Here is a 22,350-nt window from a genome sequence, read left to right as displayed (position 1 = left end):
GGTAGCTTACGTAGGTTAGGAAAGCTAAAACCCAGGTAGAGTTAAATTTAGCTGGGACATAAAGGGGAACAAGAAGAAATTATACAGGTATATCAGTTATGAAAGGAAAGCCAGGGAAGATGTGGGCCCTCTCAGGAAGGAAACTGGAGAACTGGTCATGAGGGATATGGAGAAAGCTGAGGTGCTCAGTGACTTCTTTGCGTTGGTCTTCACTGGTAAGGTGAAGAGCCGTACTGCCTAAGCTGCAGAAGGCAAAGGTAAGAACTTGGAGAAGGAAGGTCTGCCTGCTGTAATTGAAGATCAGGTTTGAGACCATCTGAAGAACCTGAAGGTGCACAAGTCCATGGGACTCAATGAGATCCATCCATCGGTTTTTGGGGAACTGGTGGCTGAAGTTTCCAAGCCACTGTCCATCATATTTGAAAGGTGATGGCAGTCTGGTGAAGTTCCCGCTGATTGGAAAAGGGGAAACATAACCCCCATTTTCAAGGAGGGAAAAAAAGATCCAGGGAACTACAGGCCAGTCTGTTTCACCTCTGTGCTTGGCAAGATCACGGAGCAGATCCTCCTGAAGGCCTTACTAAGCATGTGGAAAAGAAAGATGAGATGATTGGTGGTAACCAGCATGGCTTCGCCAAAGGCAAGTCATGCCTGACAAACTTGGTGGTGTTTTCAGATGGAGTTACATTGTCAGTGGATAAAGGAAGAGCAACTGACATCATCTACCTGGACTTTTGCAAAGCATTTGACAGGGTCCTCCATGACATCCTGGTCACCAAATTGGAGAAAAATGGATTTGATGGATCAACCACTCACTGGATAAGAAATTGGCTGGATGGTGTCAACGGTTTACGGACGTTCGGCCCGGTTCCGTGACAAAGGGGACAGGGGACCCATGGGCCCACGCCCCGGGAAAAGGGAAAAGGGGAAAAGGGTAAGGAGATGGCCCTGAGAGCAAAGAACAGCGGCAACAATCTGAGGAGAAACAAACTAATTTACTAAATAAAATACCGGAATGCAAAACAACACACTATAATACAATATAATTACAATTTAAGCTGATAAATCCAATACAGAGAGAGAGAATGTCCCAAAATCAAGGTAGGCCTTACTCTACTACCGACGATAAGACGGCTGGAGAGCGAGGTGCTGCCAAGACGAGAGACGGCGGAAAAAGGGACGAGGTCTCGTGATCTGCAAGTTTTTATACTGCGAGCTTTTCTTTTCCCTCCGGCTGGAAAATGGTAACAGAGGAGCAAAGTACTGTGGGGAATGTAGTAGTCCTTCTCTTCTGAGAACCAGGTACATTCATTACATGATGTTATGATGTGGAGTACCAATAACCGAAAATCATAAAACCATGACAGATGGTCACACTCACAGAGCTGCAGTCAATGGCTCAGTGTCCAAGTAGAGACCAGTCATGAGCAGCATTCTTCAGGGATCAGTGCTGGGACCAGTGTTACTTAACATCTTTGCAGGCGACATGGACAGTGGGATCGAGTGCATACCTCAGCAAGTTTGCGGATGACACCAAGCTGAGTGGTGCAGTTGATACATTCCAGAGGGACCTGGACAGGCTTGAGAGGTGGGCCCATGCCAACCTCAGGAAGTTCAACAAGGCCAAGTGCAGGGTTCTGCATCTGGGTCAGGGCAGTCCCAAGCACAGACACAGGTTGGGCAGAGAATGGCTTGAGAGCAGCCCTGAGGAGAAGGATTTGGAGGTGTCAGTTGATGAAGGACTGAACATGAGCCGGCAACATGCTCTTGCAGCCCAGAAGGCCAACCGTATCTTGGGTTGCATCAAGAGAAGCGTGACTTGCAGGTCGAAGGAGTTGATTCTGCCCCTCTACTCTGCTCTCATGAGTCCCCACCTGGAGTACTGCATCCAGTTCAGGGATCCCCAACACAAAAAGCATGCAGAGCTGCTGGAGCAGGTCCAAGGAGGAGGGCCACGAAAATGATCAGAGGGCTGGAGCACCTCCCCTATGAGGACAGGCTGAGAGAGCTGGGGCTCTCAAGCATGGAGAAGGCTCCAGGGGGACCTTATAGTGGCCTTCCAGTACCTGAAGGGGGCCTACAGGAAAGCTGGGAGGGGCTTTTTATAAGAGCATGTAGCAACAGGATGAGGGGAAATGGTTTTAAACTGGAAGAGGGTAGATTTAGTCTAGATACTAGGAAGAAATTCTTTACTGTGAGGGTGGTGAGACACAGGAACAGGTTGCCCAGTGAGGGTGTGAATGCCCTCTCCCTGGAAGCATTCAAGGCCAGGCTGGATGGGACTTAGAGCAACCTGGTCTAGAGGGAGGTGTCCCTGCCTATAGCAGAGGGGTTGGAACTAGATGATCTTAAAGGTCCCTTCCAACCAAACCGTTCTTGTGGTTCTGTGATTTAACTGGAATTTAAATTATAATTTTTGGAAAGAAAATTTGTCTACTGTGGTTGAGTTTTTGAAAGTTACAGATGATGTCATATTGTATAATTTTGATAGTAATCTAAAAGTACACATTTGCTTCTTTTTTCTCCCCTGCACACATAAGGCTTATGTGGAGAAAACAAACTCGATTATCTGCTTTTGTAGGGTGCTGTAAAATCTTGCTGGTCTACTCAGGTTGGACATAGCAGTAGCATGTTTGTGACGTTTGTATTTTACTGTGAAATTAGCCTATCAGTGCTGGCCTTTAAAATATAGAGGGCTTACTTCAAGAAAAAACACCTTTCTTCTCTGCTTTAGCAAAGCCAAAGTTCAGCATAAGTTGTTGCTCTGAAGGTCTGTGGTACCAAACTAGTACAACATAGGTTTTGCTGCTTCAAAATCACCTAGCAAATTTGTTTGTTCTTTTATGTTAGATACTTAACAGTGCTGAATTAAAGACAGTTTTAAAAACTGAATTTACAGATGATACGGAGGCAGTACGATTAAATTGCTTACAGTACAGCTACTATAAACTTACTATAATTATAAAAGTAATGCAGTTTTAGTTTTGTGTGTCAAAACTTCATTGAATGTCAAAGAATGTGTTGAACTTCTTTTTCACTAATATTAATAAGCACAGACAATGTATTGTTTCTTGCACTGATCTCTTGTAGAAAGAAGATCAAGACACTCATTCAAAAAGGGAGATGGAAGAAAGAGCAATAAACATAGAAATTCCTGAAGTCTTGAAAAAGAAGCTTGAAGAAGACTGTTACTATATTAATAGAAGAAAACGGGTATGAAATATAAGCAATGAAGTTAATATGCATAGGGTGGGGGTAAAAAATGCTTATATATGGCAACCCCCTTTTTTTGAGCATTGTTGCAAAAGTAAGCTTAGCTTACGGAAGAACAATAAGAGTGTAGGGAGCAGACTTCTATATAGCTGAAACAGTGAGTTGTCACTCTACTTGAGGGTGTAACGTTTATGTACCTGGCTTGTTTCAGAGTGCAAGTTCTTTAAAGCTGAAAATGTAGTACTCTTGTTCACCTGACTATTTTTTTTTCCAAATATTGATAAATGATTGAAAATGTAGTTTAGAGGTTGAAATTAATCACTCCTGAAATATCTTTATGCAATAGAGACTTAAAAAAAAAAAAAAACAACAAACAAACAAAAAAAAACCCTCAAATTCTTTAGCTCCTGTTTTAGATGATTATATTTACTAATTATTTTTGTAAGACATCAGTTTGTTTCTTTTTCAGCTAGTGAAGCTTCCTTGCCAGACAAACATTATAACCATCCTGGAGTCATATGTGAAACATTTTGCTATTAATGCTGCATTTTCAGCCAATGAGAGGTCTCGGCACCATCAGATGACTCCACATGCTAATATGAATCTTCATTATGTGCCACCAGAGAAGAAGTAAGTAATCTTTTAGTAGACGGTCACAAGAAGAATTAACTCGCATTTCATGCTCTGTCTGAAGGCTGAACAATCTCTCTTAAGGTTTATATGGGGGTGATATTGTGGTCTGTTTATGGGACTTAAAATATTCAATAGTCAAACTGTCAATTTTTTTAGATAGCTGTGAGGGAGTGCATATGATCTTAAGAAGTTGTTATTCAAATGCACCAATATCCGCTTTTGTCATGTAATTTTTGGTAAATGCCATGGCCTGTTTTGGTATAACGTGTTGCAGTTGTCTGCATTAAGAATTTTTTGAGCCCTGGGAGAATCTGTTATGTGAGACTTTCCCGTTGAAATGAAACTGAACATTCCAAATATTGTTAAGGTTAAACACTGTGTGCAAGCATTTCTAATAACACTCCAAGTGCAGATTATTTGTTTTAATGACATAATCTTAAATTGTAGAGTCAAAGTGCAGGAAAGCTGAATGCTTATAGTCTTTATAAAAATAATCTCCCAAACAAGAAGTTGGATGAGACACGAGGAATATGAATGAAAGGTTGTGTTTACGCTATGATTTTTAAAGGTTTATGTTTGTGTGTCTTATCTTAATCAGTAAAGATGGTGTTTTAATGGGGGAAATAATCGTGATTTCAGAATTTCAGTGAGCCATTTAGAGGATGAACTTGATCTGATAATGCTATTGTACAGTCCTTACTGCACAGAAGATGACTGACCTCTTTAAATGTGATGGAATTTCTGCACATGGTGCTGCCCTGACCCAACTTACAGATAGCAGTGTATTGTTTCTTCTTTGTCGTTTAAGCAGGTGTAATGGGAGGTAAAGAGATCCACATTAGAAATTCTCTGATAACGTTATTTGATTGTGCCATATGCATATATGTGCACTTCAGAACTGAGAAGTGATTACCTTCATCCTTCACGGATATGATTGGTGCTGGAAGTAGCCTGGACCCTGGAGTTTATGTTTCTCGTAACACTGTATCTGTCCATCACCTGACAGCATGACTATTTTACACAAGTCTAAATCAAAAATTCCTTGTAGCCTCCAAATGTAGTACTTCGGTTACTAGGAGCAGGCCATTGGAAACGGATCTGCTCCTACCCAAATATAGCAGTTTTTCTTGATTTACTGGGCATCTCTTAAGCACAGCCTTAACTGTGTCTTAGCTGCTCTAGTTCAAATTGTGCATATGGCTTCTAGGCAGAGATTCAGTCCATTAAATACTTACTTCTGACAGATGACTCTTATTTGAGTACAATAAACTTGTTATGCTTTTAATTGCTTATTACGAAGGGATGGGAACAGCATGTCATAGTTAAGATGTAGGAATTTCCCCTTAGATACGGATCGTGAACAACAGAAAATTTTGATGTGTATCTTTGAAATTCCTCTTTCTTCTTTTCTCTGTAGTGTTGAGCTGTGTAAGGAGATGGTGGATGGGCTGAGAATAACCTTTGACTTTACACTTCCACTGATTTTGCTCTATCCTTATGAGCAAGCTCAATTTAAGAAGGTGACTTCATCAAAATTCTTTCTTCCTATCAAAGAGAACTCAACAAATACTAACAGGTACATAGGTTATGAAGAGTCTAATACTGCTTATTTCATGAGGAAAATGCAATAGAAAGTGGTTGCACATTTAGAATGCCATGACTTCTCATATGCTTTGGCTTAAAAATAGTATTCTTGACGAATTGTTTAGCTGCTGTCTGAATTACTTGCCTGAATTCAGAATACTAGTTGTGAATTTCTATCTGATTAACTCCAAAAAAAAGGGCTTGTACTGACTGGATTTATGCTGCGACTTCATGAAATTACATTTTGATGTGATTTTAATTTCTTTGTTAACCTTTAAAATAAATAGGCTTCAGGAAACTATTATTTAGAATGAGTTCTCATTACTTTGCTGATTCTTGAGAGCAGACTGCCTAATTCAAATAAGTATTTAACAAGATTTGTGGGACTTGCTGTTTCGAGGAAGGCCCACCTGATCTCTTCAATTCTGTCAAGTTGCGTTTGTTTCCTAGAAATCAGGAGGAGCTTTCTCCAAGCCCTCCTCTACTGAATCCACCGACGCCTCAGTCAACGGACAGCCAGCCTGCGACAGCGGAGCCAGCCACACCAAAAAGGCGGAAGGCTGAACCTGAAATTCTGCAGTCGCTGAGACGTTCTACACGGCATACCTCTAACTGTGACAGGCTGTCAGAAAGTAGTGCTTCCCCACAACCTAAGCGGCGGCATCTTGAGACCCCAACTTCGATGCCAAAGCTCTTCTTGCACCTGGAGAAAAGTAGGTTTTGCTGTTGTCATGCTTATTCTAAACAAGAATAAGTCCCGTTCCTTTTTAACGTCTTGTGGGCTCTGAACTGAATGAGACAGCGTTTACTGAATTCTGATGTTTTAACACTTTAAATATTTTATCAGTACTGTTTCATAAAACAGGTTGTTTTATATATTAATTTGTTTCTCTTTTGAAGAAACCCCTGTTCATAGTGGATCATCTTCACCTATAACTCTGACTCCTAGCAAGGAGGGGAGCGCAGTTTTTACCGGCTTTGAAGGCAGAAGAAACAATGAATTGAATGAGGTAACAGATCTTTCTTATTGTCCTAGATTCAATGTTTAAAGGTGTAGTGGACCTCAGAGAAAAGATGTTGTTCCGATTAGATTACTTATTTTGTCTCAGGTTTTGGAGTTCTGTACGGACTAAATTCATTATGATGCTATAATGAACTCGTAACCAACATTTTCATGTTCTTTGTTCAGGTTTTGTCCTGGAAACTGATGCCAGAGAATTATCCACCAAGTGATCAACCACCACCTCCGTCATACATTTATGGATCTCAACATCTGCTACGCATGTTTGGTAAACTTCTGTGGAATCAGCATTGCTTTTTCTTTTGTTTTTGTTGACAGTCCGTGTCATTTTTTTTGTTTGTTTGTTTGCTTTATCCTAGTTTTATTTTTGGGGAAATGTAAATTTTAGTCTGTTTAAAACTCTTAGAATGTTGTTTGTTACTTCAGTTTTCTTTTGCTGCCTCTGAAAGCATTCGTTTAACAAACAAAAAAGGTAAAGAAGAGTTGCTTCCAGTATATTATCAAACATCATTAAACCAAGCAGCATCTGCTTTCTGAGCATGTTTGTTATAAAGAAGTTTCGGAAGATAATTGAGCATCTTTCAAAGAGAAATGGAGGCTGCTGTGAAAATAGATTCTTAGATTCTTTTCTACACTGTGGATAAATGTAACTAGAAATGTGTAAACATCATTTTTCTTATTTACAGTAAAGCTACCAGAAATACTGGGGAAGATGTGCTTTCCTGACAAAAACCTCAAGGCTTTAGTAAAACACTTCGAAATGTTCCTAAGGTAATGTGACATAGTCTACCACAGTAGTAGTGACTGCATTGTTGCATAGATTTAAGTGTTCCAAGAATGTCAAGAGGTTTTTGAGATGTTTATTTCTGTAGCTGCAAGAACATGATACAGTGAATTACAGAAGTAAAAAATATTCTATTAAAGGAAACTTCATACACAATGTTTTAAGAAACAGTGATAGAGAGCTTCAGTATATGAGTTAGTGTGAGAGAAGGAACTTATTAACGATGGTAGGTATTTGTTTTAAGAAAAGGCTGTTCTAGCTCTGCTTTTGAGCAAAAAGGTTTCTCTGTTACACAGTGCAGTGGCTTGTAGAGGTACCCAAAGTCATAGTAACGCTGCAGCTAGAGACAGCATGGTTGTGTCTGCACCGTGGTGTACTTGTCATTACTCTAATGAGTATCTCCGCGCTGTAGCGTAGCCCAGATATCTGAGATGGTACCGTATTGTGCAGCATCAACACACACACAAAAATAAATTATCCAGAGAAAACTTGTGAGGAAGTGCTGTAGATGGTAAACATTTGGAATAAATGTAGGACTTCTGACTTAGCACTGGTCAAATACTTTACTGAAAAATAATGTAATACGGCTCTAGGATATCAGACCTCCTATTTGATCAAGGAGAGTTGATGGTCCTTAGGAAAACTTCAGATTGCTTTTATTGAAGGTGCTTATCGAAAACAGATATCTCAAATGTCAAAGTTTCTACAATACAGAAGTTATCTCTTGAATAATTTCATTCTTAAGTTTTACTGATTCCTTTTTACATTTCTATTTTTTCAAATTCTTTTTAGTACTCAATGTTGTTGTGTTAAACAGGACAGCATTAATGCTTATTTTTGGAAGCCAGGTACTAGGTATGTTTGCTTGTAGTTAATGTTACTTTGGATGCTCACTTTGCTGTTGATCAGATCAGTTTTTCAGACCTCTCCTCGTTCTGATTCTTTTGTGTCAGAGCAGGTCTTAACAGTAATTTCTTCAATGTCCTTATCCTGTTATATGGATAAGCTGAAGTGGAATGGGGTAGGATAAAGGAGGAAACATGCTCCCACATACCTAGTAGCAGTGTCCATATATATTGTATTCTTCCATCTGATCCGCTTGTGCAAATGTCTAGCTATCTGTAAATAGGGAAAAGAAAAAGTGGATGTTGCCACATAAGCATTTTTAGGTAGATAAAGCTGTGCTTTTGAAGCAAATCTCCCATTAGTTCCTGCTTAGCATGCTTTGTGTTGCATTGCAGAGTGGTTTCAGAATGCACAAACTGGATTCCTTGTGGAAAACAGAACCATGCTCCAGTGCTCTGGGGCATTCAGTGCTTAAGACCAGATTACAGTTAAAGCAAAATGACACCACCATCCCCCCACCCTTGAATGAACATAGTGTGGATATTACTTATCTGATCTGATCCATGAAAGTATCTGAGGACTGGGCATAATTTCACAGCGCTTTCTAAGCTGTTGTGGGCGTTTTGCTGATGCTGTTCTTCTGTACTGGAAAGATTTCTGTAACTCTGTCAGAAATTGTCAAATTGAAAACATTTCTGAGAGAGACTCAAAATTACAGTTACCGCTGTAGGAAGTGTTTAATTTTACATAGTTCTATCACACCTACTGTTCTTAAACTCAATTTCTTAATAGATAAGATACTGTAAATTCGCATATGCTACATAGAATACAGTGGAAATCAACTGATTTTTTTTTAAACATGTTTTTATGGTGCTTTAGGACATCTTTTGGATGTTTTTTTCTCATTCTCTCTGATACGTTCTTGAAAGTGGTTTAGTATCTTTTCTAGAAACTCAGACTTGATTTTTATATCAGAAATACTTCTGTGTTATCTGCTTCTCATCACAAGAGGAGAAAATTGAGGCTGAGATGGTGCCTTGTACTAATTTTTTCCTCAAATTTCATTTTTTCCTTTCTGGGAACGAAGGGCTGAATGGATGCTTATTAAAGAATATTTTCATCAGTTCTGCTCTGACTTATTTTTTTTAAATAAGAACTGTCTTACACAGTCTGTGCATTAGATAGCCACTTTACTTCAGACTGCCTGATTTCTTACAGAAAATTACTCTGCAGTGACAAGCTTGAAGTGCTCTTTCTTTATTTTTCTAATAGCAGAAAAGGGATTGAAGCTGTCTGTTAGCATTAATACAACTGTTCCTGAAGCTTCTTTGAATTCTAGGCAGAGTACTCTAAGCGAAGCAGTTTATTCACTTTGTTAAAACTTTAATGTGATACACAGCTGATTCAGTTTTGGCATAGCTACTGGTTTCATTTTGAATTATGATTATATTGCTAAAATTTACAGTTTCATTTAACATTTATACTATTAATCTCATGCGGGCTTAGAAACTGAGGCTTGTTTAATATACCACTTTGTCTGGAAGCTTGCTTTATTGAGTTTACTCAGTACTTGATAGATGCATTAAATTCACTTTGAGATGCTACATCAGTAATATTTTTCAGTCATTTCTCAAATTGCTGCTAGTCGAGATTGATCTCAGTTTTCCAGACAGCATTTTTTTAAAGGAGTATGTGAAATTCATCTTTGAGTTTCATAGTAAATAGAGGCTGTACTCTTTGTGTGTAGTGCAGCATTCTGTAAGTGTACATAATGAACACCTCTTCAAGGAGAACATAAAAATTGATTTCTCAATTGCAGAATTTGCAGAAGTAAAGAAAACTAGTTTCTCAAATTAAATGACAGCCTTAGTCTTCACTTCAAACTTTATGGTCCTGAAATAATTCATAATACCCATAGAAGAGCAGGAGTCTGAAAAAGTAACCTCCTTACTAGTTGGTTTCAGAAATTTCTTAGTTGGAATTTAGTCTTCAGGAGCAAACAGTGGAAGCTAGCACAATAACTGTTGCCTGCTGACTAGTAATGTTAGTAGCAAAGAGCACCTGATCAAATCTCCCTACCTGTTAGTAATTTTAGAGATCAAGTGTTGCCTTTTAACTAATTCCATAACTTCAGTCATATTTTTAATTAAATGCTTGTGAATAAGATGTGTTGTATGTGACTTCTCTTTATTGTGAGTTGCCTAGCGTGCCTCCAGATGCTGCTTAAACAGTAGGCGAGAATGTGCCGGTTTGTTTCCCTGTTTGCATTTATTTGAATACAGCCTTGACTTGGAAAACTGTTGTCCCAGGACTATTGACCAGCGGTAGGTGCTTAGGAGTTAGGAGACTATAACCTGTTTATTATTTTTAGAATAGCAAGACCTATCTTCTTTGAGGTAATTTCTGTCAGTGTAGTTTGTGGTTCAGGTTATAGGTATTTCTAGTTTCCTGAAACAAAGAATGAATAAATGAACAACTATTCCCAAAATGCTTTTAAAAGTTCTGATGTACTTGTCAGGCTGAGGTTAACACATAGTTTTTCAGTTTGCAGGAAAATACATTCTTAATAGTTAAATGTTTTGGTTTTGTTGAAACCCACTGATATCTCAAACTCAGTATGTCCTGTAAGTCGATTCTTCATTTTTATTTCTGATATTTTATAACCTGCTTTTACTTACTGTGTGAATCCGCTCCATGGATGGAGAAGTACCTTCAGTGTTGTTGAGTATGTTATGAGGAGGGAGCCACATCAGAAAGTGACCAACTTACAGAGGTCTGCATTGCCAAAAATAGTTATTAGAAAGAATATGAGCTGTTTGAAGTAACCTTAAAAAATAGACCTCTGTTCTTGGTATCTCAGTGTTTCTTGAGCATAGTATACTTCATTGCAGTGGTAAGTTATGGCCACTAGTCTGTGCTAATGTGCAATTAATGAAAGGTTATTTGTGGCTGAGAAAGAAAAAATGGAGTACTGCGCATGGTGAGCGAAACAGAAAACATCTTTATGTAAAGCTGCTTGTGACTGAGTTTCATCTCGTTATGACTTGATGTTGCAAGGTGACAACAGATTGAAAATGATCCTTTTTGAGAGGTCCAAGTACATGAATCTGCTATTTTTTCTCCTGTTAATTAGCACTTTTCTGTTTGCTTGTCAATTCTTGGATTAATCGGTAACTTGATTAAAAACTACTCATGGATTATAGCAATTATGACATATTAGAAAGCTTAAATGAATTGCATCTTAAATATGATAGAATCAAAGTTCGGCGTGTCAGTGGCCAGGTAGGGGTTTCAAAGACAACAGTCATTTAAAAAAATGTTCCTTTATTTGTTTGTAGCTCTTAAGTTTTGAAACACTGCAGTGAAGGAACTCTGCACAGTGAATGTATGTGCCATATCATTTCAGTCCAGTACTCACCTTTGCATTGCAGTTTTGGTATATTCATTGGGTGGCTAGAAAGCTAACTGCCATTGTGGTTCCTCTCGGACTTTCAGCACCTTTTCGTTAAAGGCTTTTTAGTCAATAAGTGCCTTGTACTATAGAGTGTTATTTTCTGGTGTCTCTTGTTCTGCTCCATCTGGTTGGTCTGAAGAATCTCCTTGAGTATACTTGCTGTTCTCAAGTAAGGTTTGATTGCTTTGTCGGAAATATTTCTTGAAACTGTGTCTTGTGGATTGCTGCTCTTCCTTGAGCTTACCAGGTCATCAGGTGCTTACGTATTTCATTGAAGAGCATATCTCTAATCAGAATAGCTTAAGTTTAGATCATGCATCTACAGTAGAGTGTGTCCAAAATATTTTGTCTTATGGTAGCTTTCTCAGAAGGCAGCTCTAGGAATTGATTCAGGGATCTGTAATGGACTTGCTAAAAGTGAGTCTTCATCCTCAAGACCAACCAAGGACAAGTGTATTGAGTCTTGTAGAACTGTTTTCCCAGGAGATATACCAGGAGTTACTACTTCTAATTTTTACTCTGATTTCCTGGATTGTATTGTGTTGGCAGCTCGGCATATTCAGAGTTTTGTGCTTCCCTTTTGAAACTCAAGGAGGATGGTCTTGGTTTCTGTATATGGGTGAATGATGATGGTCTACTCAACAGAACAAACCTGCTGGTTTCTTGGGACACTGGATATCAGAACAAGCATCCAAAGCTTGCCTGAGCACCCTTCTAGATGGAGACCCAGCTGCTAGATCCCCAGCTGCTGGGGGTAGGGAGGCAGGTGTTGACATAAATACTTATATGAAACTAAGCCTTTTAGGCTTAAAATGCTGCCTTTCAGTAGTGGTCACGGAGAGGAGACAGCTTTTTAATCTGGAGAAGACATTTATTTTGAAGAGATGGGTCCTAGCCCCATGAATCATCATCTTCTTTCAGGAAATTTTTTCAGATAGATCATTACAGATGTCTTCAAACAGTGTTTAGCAGAGGCTACTGATCTTTCTGGGGCTTCTGCTTACCTTCTAGAACTCAGAGCTGTAGCTAAAGAGTGCAAGATGTTACCTTCCTGGAAATATTTCCTTTCTTCTCTGTTTTGTATGTTACATATCTGTATATCGTACCGCTATTGCTGAAAATTAAATTAAATTTATATTAAGTCTATATTATTTATATTTAATGTAAAGTAAAATTAAGGATTTCCTTTACGTGGAATGTTCACACTTCTCAGGCAGTCCCTTAGCTTGTTCATGTGATGATAGCTGACATCCAGAAGACTTGTTTTCTTCATGCAGAAATTGTTAAAGTAGTAAGTTGTGTTGAGGCTGCCAGGACGGGAATATTTTTGGTACCAGATGATGCTCTTAGAGCTCATACTAATTCAGTGACCTTGCTGATAAATGTTCCTGACGTATATGCCAAGTGGCCTTTTAATGTGGGTGATGATAGTTCTTCTATCCTCTTCTTGGTAGATCTGCCTGCATAACTCACAGCCAGATGGTAGTATGTTTGTGAGGCTATTGCTTTGGAGTCACCTGAGGTAAACTTGCTAATGGACTGCCTCATTTGAAGTGCAGAACATAAGAATTCTTCAAGCTAGGTTGCTCTTGCATCTATTTTCTGATTTCCATCTTCTTCTAGTCCTTTCCAAAGTGTTGCTTTTCTAGGAGTCTGTGGTAGAGAGGGAAATAGCAGTGTTATGTCATCACATCCTTGTTGTGAACATGAGGGTAAACTGTAAGTGGTGTTTTTGTGGATGCTCAGCAAAATAGTGTGCAGTGTTATATCAGGAAGCATGCGTACATGATGTGTCTCAAAACTTCCACTAGAAAGCAATTTCACTGTTCAGATTTAAGCTCTGTAAAAAGTATGAAAATGTAAAAGCAGAAAAGCGGCAGGTGATTATTTTTTCCCCCAGATTTGTAAGGGAAAAGTATTGAAACATTGTCTGAAAAGCTAAAGAGCTGTGTTTTCTGATCTGTAGCAGAACATTTTGACTGTGTTAAGTTAGTACTGTGCCCTCTGTGTCTGAATCTTGGCTCGCAACGTGCAGGTTCAATGTAATTGATCTTTGTGCTATTTCAGCTTTTCCATGAGCAAAGCATTAGTAAAATACCTAATAGCTAAGAGTTTTGAGACTCCCAATATTTCTGTGCCTTTTTCTGGCACTGTGGTGTAGTGTGGATAGAAAGCAGGTGTAGAAGGGCTGCTGCTATTTTTATACAGGTAGTGAAGGGACAAAAGCTGACCTTGTGTCCTTTCATCTGTTTCCTACCACATCACTACAGAAAGTAACTTGTATCTGCTCTTTATTTTTCTTTTCCCTTTTTGGAGTTGCAGGTATGCTACAAACATCTCAGCTAAAATTTCTTGCCATTACCAGCTGTCATTTTGACTTGCACCAAAGTGCCACTTACGACCAGTAAACTTAAGGAAAAGTCAGGAAGCTTTTAAGAGAAAGTCAACTTGTTTCCCATTACCCACACTCAAAATTCTTGGTAACACACCAATCTCTTCTACAGGTTCCTTTCTTTTATTGTTGCTCTTTTAGAACATACTAACTCCTACACTTCCAATGCTTTGAGATTGTGTTTTAGAGAATGTTACGCAGTGACTCTAAACATTCAATTGCCTCTCGTGGTTTTCAGTCACTGTTTAACGTGTATTAATGACAAATTGATAATTGAGTTCTATTGTGGATCATCTTCATCTTCTGCAATCTGAGTTATGTTAAAAGTGAGATGCAAGGCTTTGTTTTACACCTTATCACACTCACTTCCATTCCAACCACCCATCACCTGGGAAGTGGTTTGTAGCTAACTACAATCAGATCATAACAATGATTATTCAAGTCTTTTATGAACTTGAAATTGCTCTAATTTCAGTACCCTTTGGTAGTGGATTTCCTGGAGTAAGCGTGTATGTCATGCAAATAAACAGCATGCTTCTGTGAAGATCAGGAGGATCTGACTGTGTGAATTGTTCTTGTTTTCTATGGATCTTTTTCTAAGGAATGTCTTTGCATCTTATGAAAGAATCTTTTTATAAGGTATTACAGCAATTTATGGCCTCGTATGCCTAGTAAAGTAGGTGGTGACTTCTTCCAATGACTTGGGCTAATAAATCACTGAGTAATATGGTTCAGTGTGTTAAACAAGTATTAGTGGTTCTAATCTAGGCTTGTTCTGGTCGTCTTTTGCTTTCATTCAGTTTGAGGGGAGAATAAATACATCTTTCTGACCTTCTCTCTTTCCGGCATTTAACTGTTTTGGATTCAACACTCACTTTGCTGCATTAATTGACTGCATCTTGTTCGTTCAGGGGAAAAATATTTCACTGCTGTTTTTATTTCATCTATTTAAATGTCTTTATTTCTGTGAAGGATAATTCAATATAATGCAGCTGTAACAATGCTGTAATATTAAATGCAGCTTTTTTGGTTTGGCTTCCATATATTTTTTTTAAAATGAACTCTCAAAACTAGATAGCGTAATTGTTTTGCTTTGTGGTATTTAGTAAAGTTCAGAGCTGCTGTTGGAACCAGTGAGAAACTTAGTATAGCATGAATACTAATAAACAAAAAGATGCTGAAGTATTGGACAAACGTAGGATTTTGTGAATGAGGACTGTGTGGATCTTCACCATAGCTCTTACTTGTTTGTTATGATAGCTTATGTGGTGTCAGTTTGTGGCAGAGCCGGCTGGGTCCTTGCTTTAAATACAAGAGACATCTTTCTCCCTTCTTGGCAATAACTTCACCAGCTGAATGTTGCCAGAAACTAGATGGTTCTTCGGGTGCTGTTATTAGCCATGTAATGAAGACTTTGCTGATTAAGTCCTTGGGTAATGTCTAAAAATAAAAGTAAACCCCCATTTCATCTTCTGAAAGTGAACTGCCGGACAATCAATACGCTTTCATGTCTGAACCTTGAAATGTTTCATACCAGAAACCAGCCTAGGTCCCTCTATAGTGTTAAGTACCAAACTCTTAAGAAATAAGAAAAAACAGATACTGATGAAGTGCTGCCTTAAGTGGTGACACATAAAATAATTGGCTTGTCCTAACAAACTTGTATCTCTCGTTACTTTTCCTAGAACTAGTAGGATATAAGCAGGTATTCCTCTAGTTTTGTGATTGTTTGATGACCATGTTTTGGTACAAGGACTGGGGAGGGAGTAGAATCGATCTCTATCATTTATCTCCGTTTTTGTGCTGTAACTTTTCCATGTGAGCTCTCAGCAATTAATTTTATTATTTTAAATTTTCCTTGCCTTGTATAAGACTCTTAAGACAATCGTGTTAGTATTCTTTGATATTTCGGCTTTCTTAAGATCAAAGGACAGGCCTAGTTTAGGCAGAGTAGCAAATTATGTTGGAGAAACACTATGGTTTTAATTGCACTCACCTTACAGTTCTTTTTTTGAGTGTTAATGTTCAGAGTTGGTCATGCAAAGCTCTTAGTTCCAGCTTCCAATGCTGGTGGTTCTCGAGAGAAACCAGATTGTGCAGGTGACGTTGTTCCCTGTTGATTCCATTGCTTCCTACACTAACTTGAAGATCATGTAGGTAACACTTTTGCCATTTCTGTTGATGTTGATGTTTAATATCCAGATATTCTTGAATGTTTCTGTTTTTCTCAAAGTAAAGTTTGTTCATGTGCGTCAGGGTTTAAGAACTGTTTTGCCCTTGCACCTCCATTTGCATAACAGACCTTTCTGTATGCAAAGAGAAGACCAGGGTGCTGTTTTATCTGTTTCCTACTAGTGTTAGTGACAATAGTGTTCATCTTCTGTATTGTGTCAGGAAAGAGTTGTATCTTTGCAGACCTGTTAAAGTATTGAGTACTTGCCTGTGGGAATAATATTTGAAGAGCAGATTGGAGAAATTTGGAATTAGGGAACCAGATTTGCAAGAGATAGGTATTTGTTGTTGAAAGACATATGTAAATCAAATGCACTAGAAGAGTGGAGATCCTAAATGCACAGGCACGTGAAAGAACAAATCACAGTTCTGCTTGCCTTAAAGGGGAGGGTTTGATGTAATGGTTCCTGGCTGGTTGCATAAGATAATGACATGGTGATACTGAAAGGCCTGAGTTTTTGCATAAGTGAAAATTCTAAGCTGAGCATGTGACTGACAGTTGGAAAAGCATCTTTTCACTTGTTTTCCCTCATAGTTCTTTGAAGCTATGCTTAGAGAAGAGTGCAACTTGTGGATTTCTATTGTGGAGCTTTAGTAAAGTTTTTCATGCACTTGAATTTGAGAATGATTTTCTCAAAAGTTTATTGCTGTGCAGAACTTACAAAAACGGTAAACTTTTTGCATGAGAGACTTCAAAATGTAATAATTTGTTAGTCACAGGCTGTAATTTTGCTGAGCTTAAAAACTGAATTGAAAACTACTTCTTTTAAATGTTTCGTGTTCTGTTTTTCATTGTTCTTTTTGTGTGTGTATGCTCTTTCACTTAGGTTTTTAGCCGAATACCATGATGATTTCTTCCCAGAATCTGCTTACGTAGCTGCATGTGAAGCATACTACAGTACTAAAAATCCCCGGGCAATCTACTGAAGCTATTAATAAAGATTGAATCCTACTACATGTAGCCAGTGACAATGCTGTTCTGCCACATGGCTACAAGATGAAGATGAAAGAATTGAAACAACTGCAGGAGCTGAAATAGGGGAATATCTTCTGTGATGGCTGGACTACTTAGCAGGAATGAGGAACTTCTCAGAGAATGTGCATAGACTGCATTGTGAATTGCTTAGGGAATTGAATCGAACTCTACTTCAGATGAACGAAGATGCCTCACTCTGTCTGCTAATGCATAGAACTGCATAGAACTATTAAAAAGGGAGGCGAAAGCAGATGCATTAGCAACAGGACATTGCTATTTTGTTTTAGCTTGACCCTTTCCAGCCTGAGTAATAGGACTTGACTGCACAGTTACATGAAGAGAATTCGTAACTGGTATCTTATGAATTTTTCCTTGCAAATTGCACTTCGTTTTGTGAAACTTAAAAAAAGATTGCTTAAGTTAAAGGATTTTCTTGCTGTTTGGCTAGTATGACATCTGCCTCAAGAATGACTTTGCTTAAATGAAAGATGTGTTGCTTACTTTGCATTTTGCAAAGATGTCGCTAGCTCTTTCTGTGGTAAGGCTATCAGAGTTCCAAGGAGAGCATGCCTTGCCAGTGATGCAACTTTTACCTGGCAATAAATGATTTCCAGAGCCATTAGAAAAGAACAGATTTTCTACTAGTAAGTGGAAAAGTCAATAAAGTGATGGCAGTTTAACTGGCAAATACTACTTTTCTTAATAAAGAACACAATGGCCGCTTCTTAAATGTGTGGTTTTGACTGTCTTAAAATGTCTTGTGCTTGATTAATATTTTTGAGTTTAAGTATGCATAGCATTACATGGGAATATTGACAACATAGGGAAGAAACCTCTTTCTGTAACATTGTTTTCTTATACAGTCTTTAAAACTGGGTAAGGAAACATTCTTTTACACATTCCCTCTGGAAATAGACATTCAATCAGAACTGATTTTGTAGCATTGACAGTATATTCAGTAGAATGTAACTGAAATATTCTTGTCTTGAATATCATTAAAACCTTGTCCACAGCATAGAACTCTGTGCTTCAGAGTTCTCTTCTTTGTCAAGACAAACAATGGGCAGAAAATTGGACTCCAAACTCATAGACTAGTGCCCTCTTCACTTTGTAATCCTTCCTAGTTTACAAAACTTCCATTAGAATACTTGTAAGTGTAAAAGAGAAAATATTTGTCATAGATCAGGAGAAGCTTGTACTTAGGAGGAATTATTTTTCAAATGTAAATGGAAAACTTAGTCTAAGAGGGCAAAGCAAACCTGAAATCTACTTTTGACACTCAAATTCTCTTTCTTTTCAGTACTGAGCTGGTTTGTTAAGCTTTTGAGCTGAGAAGTTAGGGATTACTTCAGTTTTAGCAATTTAGGCTCTGCTCTTTAGAAAAGCTTATGTAAAGATTCTGTTGAATGTAATGGTTGCTAAACAAGTGTTTGTGTTTTGCATGGATGCAAGCAAATTTGGTCCTTCTTTCTAAAGATTAGTGTTCAATGGTACTCTGTTGTCTTTCTGTAATAGCAAAAATCTGTGGCTTTAGTCTTTCTCAAATTACAGAAGTTTTGAATCTAGCAGATTCAGAGTACCTCAAAATCCACTCTGCAAATGTGTTTCATTCTAGGCTGAGACCGTAGTCTTTTATAAAGATGATCCAGCAAAATACCAGTGACAGTCTAATGAGACATTTGTCTTGGAATGCAGCCCGCAACTCCATCCTTAATCAGTTATGCTGTAGGAATGTTATTGTGTATAATATGAGAAATTTATTCTTGTTCTACTGTTTTTATCTGAGTACCAGACAAGTTACGAAGAACTGAAATGTAATTGTCTGCCTGTATAACTGTTTCAAGGAGAGCTTCTGTTCGCAGTAGTTATTAAGTGTCACTATTGACTCACTGATGGGTCATGATGATTCTCAAAAGACAGGTGGAAAATTCTGAAGGCCCAGTTAGCATAGTCTTGATGTGAACAAACTCGATGGTGAAATTCACTTGAAACTGTTCCTGGATATATTACAGACTGTCTTGCTTATGACAACCAAAAAGCTTTTCTCAAAAGTATCACCTTTTTGTACTTCTTGACACTTCCAGTTGACATGACCTCCCAGGATGGTCTCTCTGAATTTATAAAAGCTGGTTTATATTCGGTTACATCAGTGTGCATCTTTGACATCCCTCTTCCCTACTGTTACTTTTTTCTTTAACTGATTTGTTTTCATACCTGTGGGTGTGGTGTTTCTGTTTTTTTTGCTTGATTTTTGTTTTTTGTTTTTCAGTTATATTTTTAACTGGAGACAAGGCAAGAGATTTGCGAAAATGTGAACCACATTGGGGATGAGCGTAGTTCTTGGTAGTCATAAATTATATAGAAACTTAGCAGGTTAGCCCTAAAATTCACACTGAAGTATCCAGAGTATTAGGTGGCTAAGGGAAGCTTAATAGTGTAACCATACTTCTGTTTTTTTCTATAACTCTTCAAATGCCCTTGCTTGGTCAGATTTTTTTATGGGATTCGTAGCCATCTGAACAAATGAGAGAGGTTTCTGCACTTAGCTCTTTGTCACTCATGGGTTGCTGCTTGTAGAGCTGCTCATATCAATGATTTCTAACCCGATTCAGTCAGCATGGCTTAGGTTAGCTGAAGAAATATGAAAACCTGATTGAAGCAGGCTTGCAACTGTTACGTGACCATGCTTGCCAGCAGGCTTCTGCAGAGGAGGGGCTGAGCTGAGGAAGCAGCTTGAAGAACAGTAACAACTTAAACTGGCACGGCTGTAACTCACGTGCCTTGGTTCCAAATGGGGCATTTTGTGTGTGCATTTAAGGAAATTATACTAGTGTGATAGCATACTTAAGCTGGTAAATCTCTGAAGGCAAGTTCTCGCACTTAACGTTCAAGAGTAGGCTGTGTCAACAGTAACTATGGTGTGGGGTTTTGAAGACAGCTATCTGACCATTTCTGTGGGAAGGCAAGGGAAAACTGCAGCCTGCTTGCTTTGGTTTTTATCAGCATTGAAGTGCTTGAGTGACTTGACACTGGGCTATAAAAGTATGAAACACTGTGAGTGAAGTTTTTTCAGATGGCCGAAGAAGCTTAACAAAATGTAACCCTGATGTTCTTCAGCTTGATTTCTAGTTTTTTATTTTACTTGCACCTATTACACTTCCAAAAACCCAGGTGGTGCTGTTCTTTCATGTGTGCCAACTAGAGCTGCTGCATTGCCTTTCTTTTTGGTACTGCATTGCTATGTTTTTCAAACTCCACTGAACAACTAGCTCTGTTCCAAAGCTCCTGCTTCTATAGTGCCACCTTCTACTGAGATAATAGCGCTTGGTCACAAGTGTTTTGGTTTTAAAGTATGCTTTATGCCCCACTCTGAAAGAAAGCTCATGCAGATGTTGGGGTTTCAGTTAGCATTTGGTGTGAGCTAGCAGCATGTGTGGAGTCAGCTGCTGTGTCTGCAATGTTCAGTGTGAATTTGTCAGGCACCAGCGTGGGATCATGTTGCTCTGTGTTACGTTGAGAAGTGTCTGCAGTCACGAGAGGAAATAAAAGGCCGATAGGAAATAAAAAGCTGTTACTGCTTTTTGTGTTTGCATCGTAACTGTTATCAAGGTGTTTGGTAAATACACTGAGGAGTTGGTTATTGGAGTTAAAGTACATACAAATATGAAAAATCCTTGATTTCCTGAAAACTGTTCATTGCTCCTCTGGAGTCGTAAGAGTGTCTCCCGAAAGCATTTGTAAAGGAGTGGAAATGCAAGCTTTCCAAGGAGAAAAGCAGCAATGTGTATGTATCATTACCTTAGCCTCAAATCAAACCTTTATTGTGGTAGTTAGCTGCACAAAGCTTGGGCAGCCCCAAGTCTTAACCTCTGGCCAGCTGTGTTTGATCACTTCCTACTCCTTGGCCCATTAGCTGAGCAGAAAAGCAGGCTTGCCCTTGATGCATAAATTCTACTTATTAATTTCAAGAAGAAAGTGCCAGATAATCACATTGTGAGCATACTTAGCCCAAAAGCATCAAGAAGTGTATTTTTGTGCTTTGTTCCTGTGTACTGTAGCATCTCCTTTGTGATATGAGTTGATAGCATTTAATAGCATTGTCAAGCCAAGTTACTTCTGTGCTAATACATCGCAGTGTAATGAGTTTCTTTGGAACAATGGTTCTTGATAGTATGTTGCTTTCTTGATGTTTATGACCATAATCAGTATAATCTGGATGCGTTTCCATTGTCATTTTTTTCCCACTTGTTTATGAGACAGTGTATTAGGAGGGATTGTCAACTTGTTCTGTCGCTGCATCATTTTTCGGTAAGAAATTAATGAATACAGATACTATACATATACACCCGGAGAAATATGGTATAGAAACACTAGAATGCAGTTCCTACCTCAGTTTTGGTGATTTTTGCTTTAAAAAGTTCGGAGAATATTTTGCCTTGGGAAAATGTTATTAGCAATGACTTAAGTGGCAGATGTGGATGCTTACTAAGATCTAACTCAATGCGTCCTCTCTATTGCATGCATTATGTATTTTGCCTTTCTATTTCATATAACAGCTGACTTTTTTTGCATTGAGGCTCAAGATTATTGCAAACTGAGTAAAATCAGTGAAATATAAACATGTATCCTAAGATGAAAGGAAAAAATCAGAAGAAATCTGTGTTTTGTTCTTTTTTTTTGAAAAGAAGTGCATCTTGTTCCTTGATATGTCAGTTGGTTGATCACATCACACAAAGTGGCTAACAATGTTAAAAGAAATTTTTCAGATGCAAATTGATAAATCCTGGCACTAATAGAGACCTTTAACAGTATCGTCCAAGGAGTGGGGTGAGTTCTCTGCCACTTTTTTTCTGATAGAAATGACTGAAGGTTTTGATTGAGAATACCTTTCTCTCACTGATCCAGGATACTGGACCTACTTCAGGGGAAAATAATCCAGGTATTAAAGTGTTGAATCATACAGTATGTTCCTGTGGATATTTCGGTGTGATGCCAGAGTGTATTTAACATCTGTATAGCAAAAAGTGTAGAGATAAATGTGTTCAGTTTCTAGCAAAATGAGCAGCAGACGCTTCAGTCAAAGCAGTAGTGTATTTCTCATGCCTCTAATCTCTGTGAATGTTTTTCCAGTCTTTAATTGTAATCTATTAATTTACAGATCTAGTATTTTAACTTATTAATCTCTAAACTCCTTGAAATAAAGATATCTCCCAAG

General features: G+C 38.3%; 1 protein-coding gene across 1 annotated transcript in view; it reads left to right on the top strand.

The window, feature by feature from the left end:
• MSL3 (MSL complex subunit 3) overlaps nucleotides 1-22,350 on the top strand; it is a 26,876-nt gene extending 4,526 nt beyond the window's left edge. The window contains 8 exon segments of the mRNA XM_021410591.1: nucleotides 3,091-3,213; nucleotides 3,683-3,843; nucleotides 5,264-5,422; nucleotides 5,881-6,143; nucleotides 6,331-6,440; nucleotides 6,620-6,719; nucleotides 7,138-7,222; nucleotides 16,987-22,350. Coding sequence (XP_021266266.1) covers nucleotides 3,091-3,213; nucleotides 3,683-3,843; nucleotides 5,264-5,422; nucleotides 5,881-6,143; nucleotides 6,331-6,440; nucleotides 6,620-6,719; nucleotides 7,138-7,222; nucleotides 16,987-17,086 — 1,101 coding nt within the window. The 3' untranslated portion in view covers nucleotides 17,087-22,350.

Source organism: Numida meleagris, chromosome 1, assembly GCF_002078875.1.
Source record: "Numida meleagris isolate 19003 breed g44 Domestic line chromosome 1, NumMel1.0, whole genome shotgun sequence".
Lineage (NCBI taxonomy): Eukaryota > Metazoa > Chordata > Aves > Galliformes > Numididae > Numida > Numida meleagris.
Note: the sequence above shows the minus strand (reverse complement) of the source record. Positions and strands in the feature narration are given on the sequence as shown.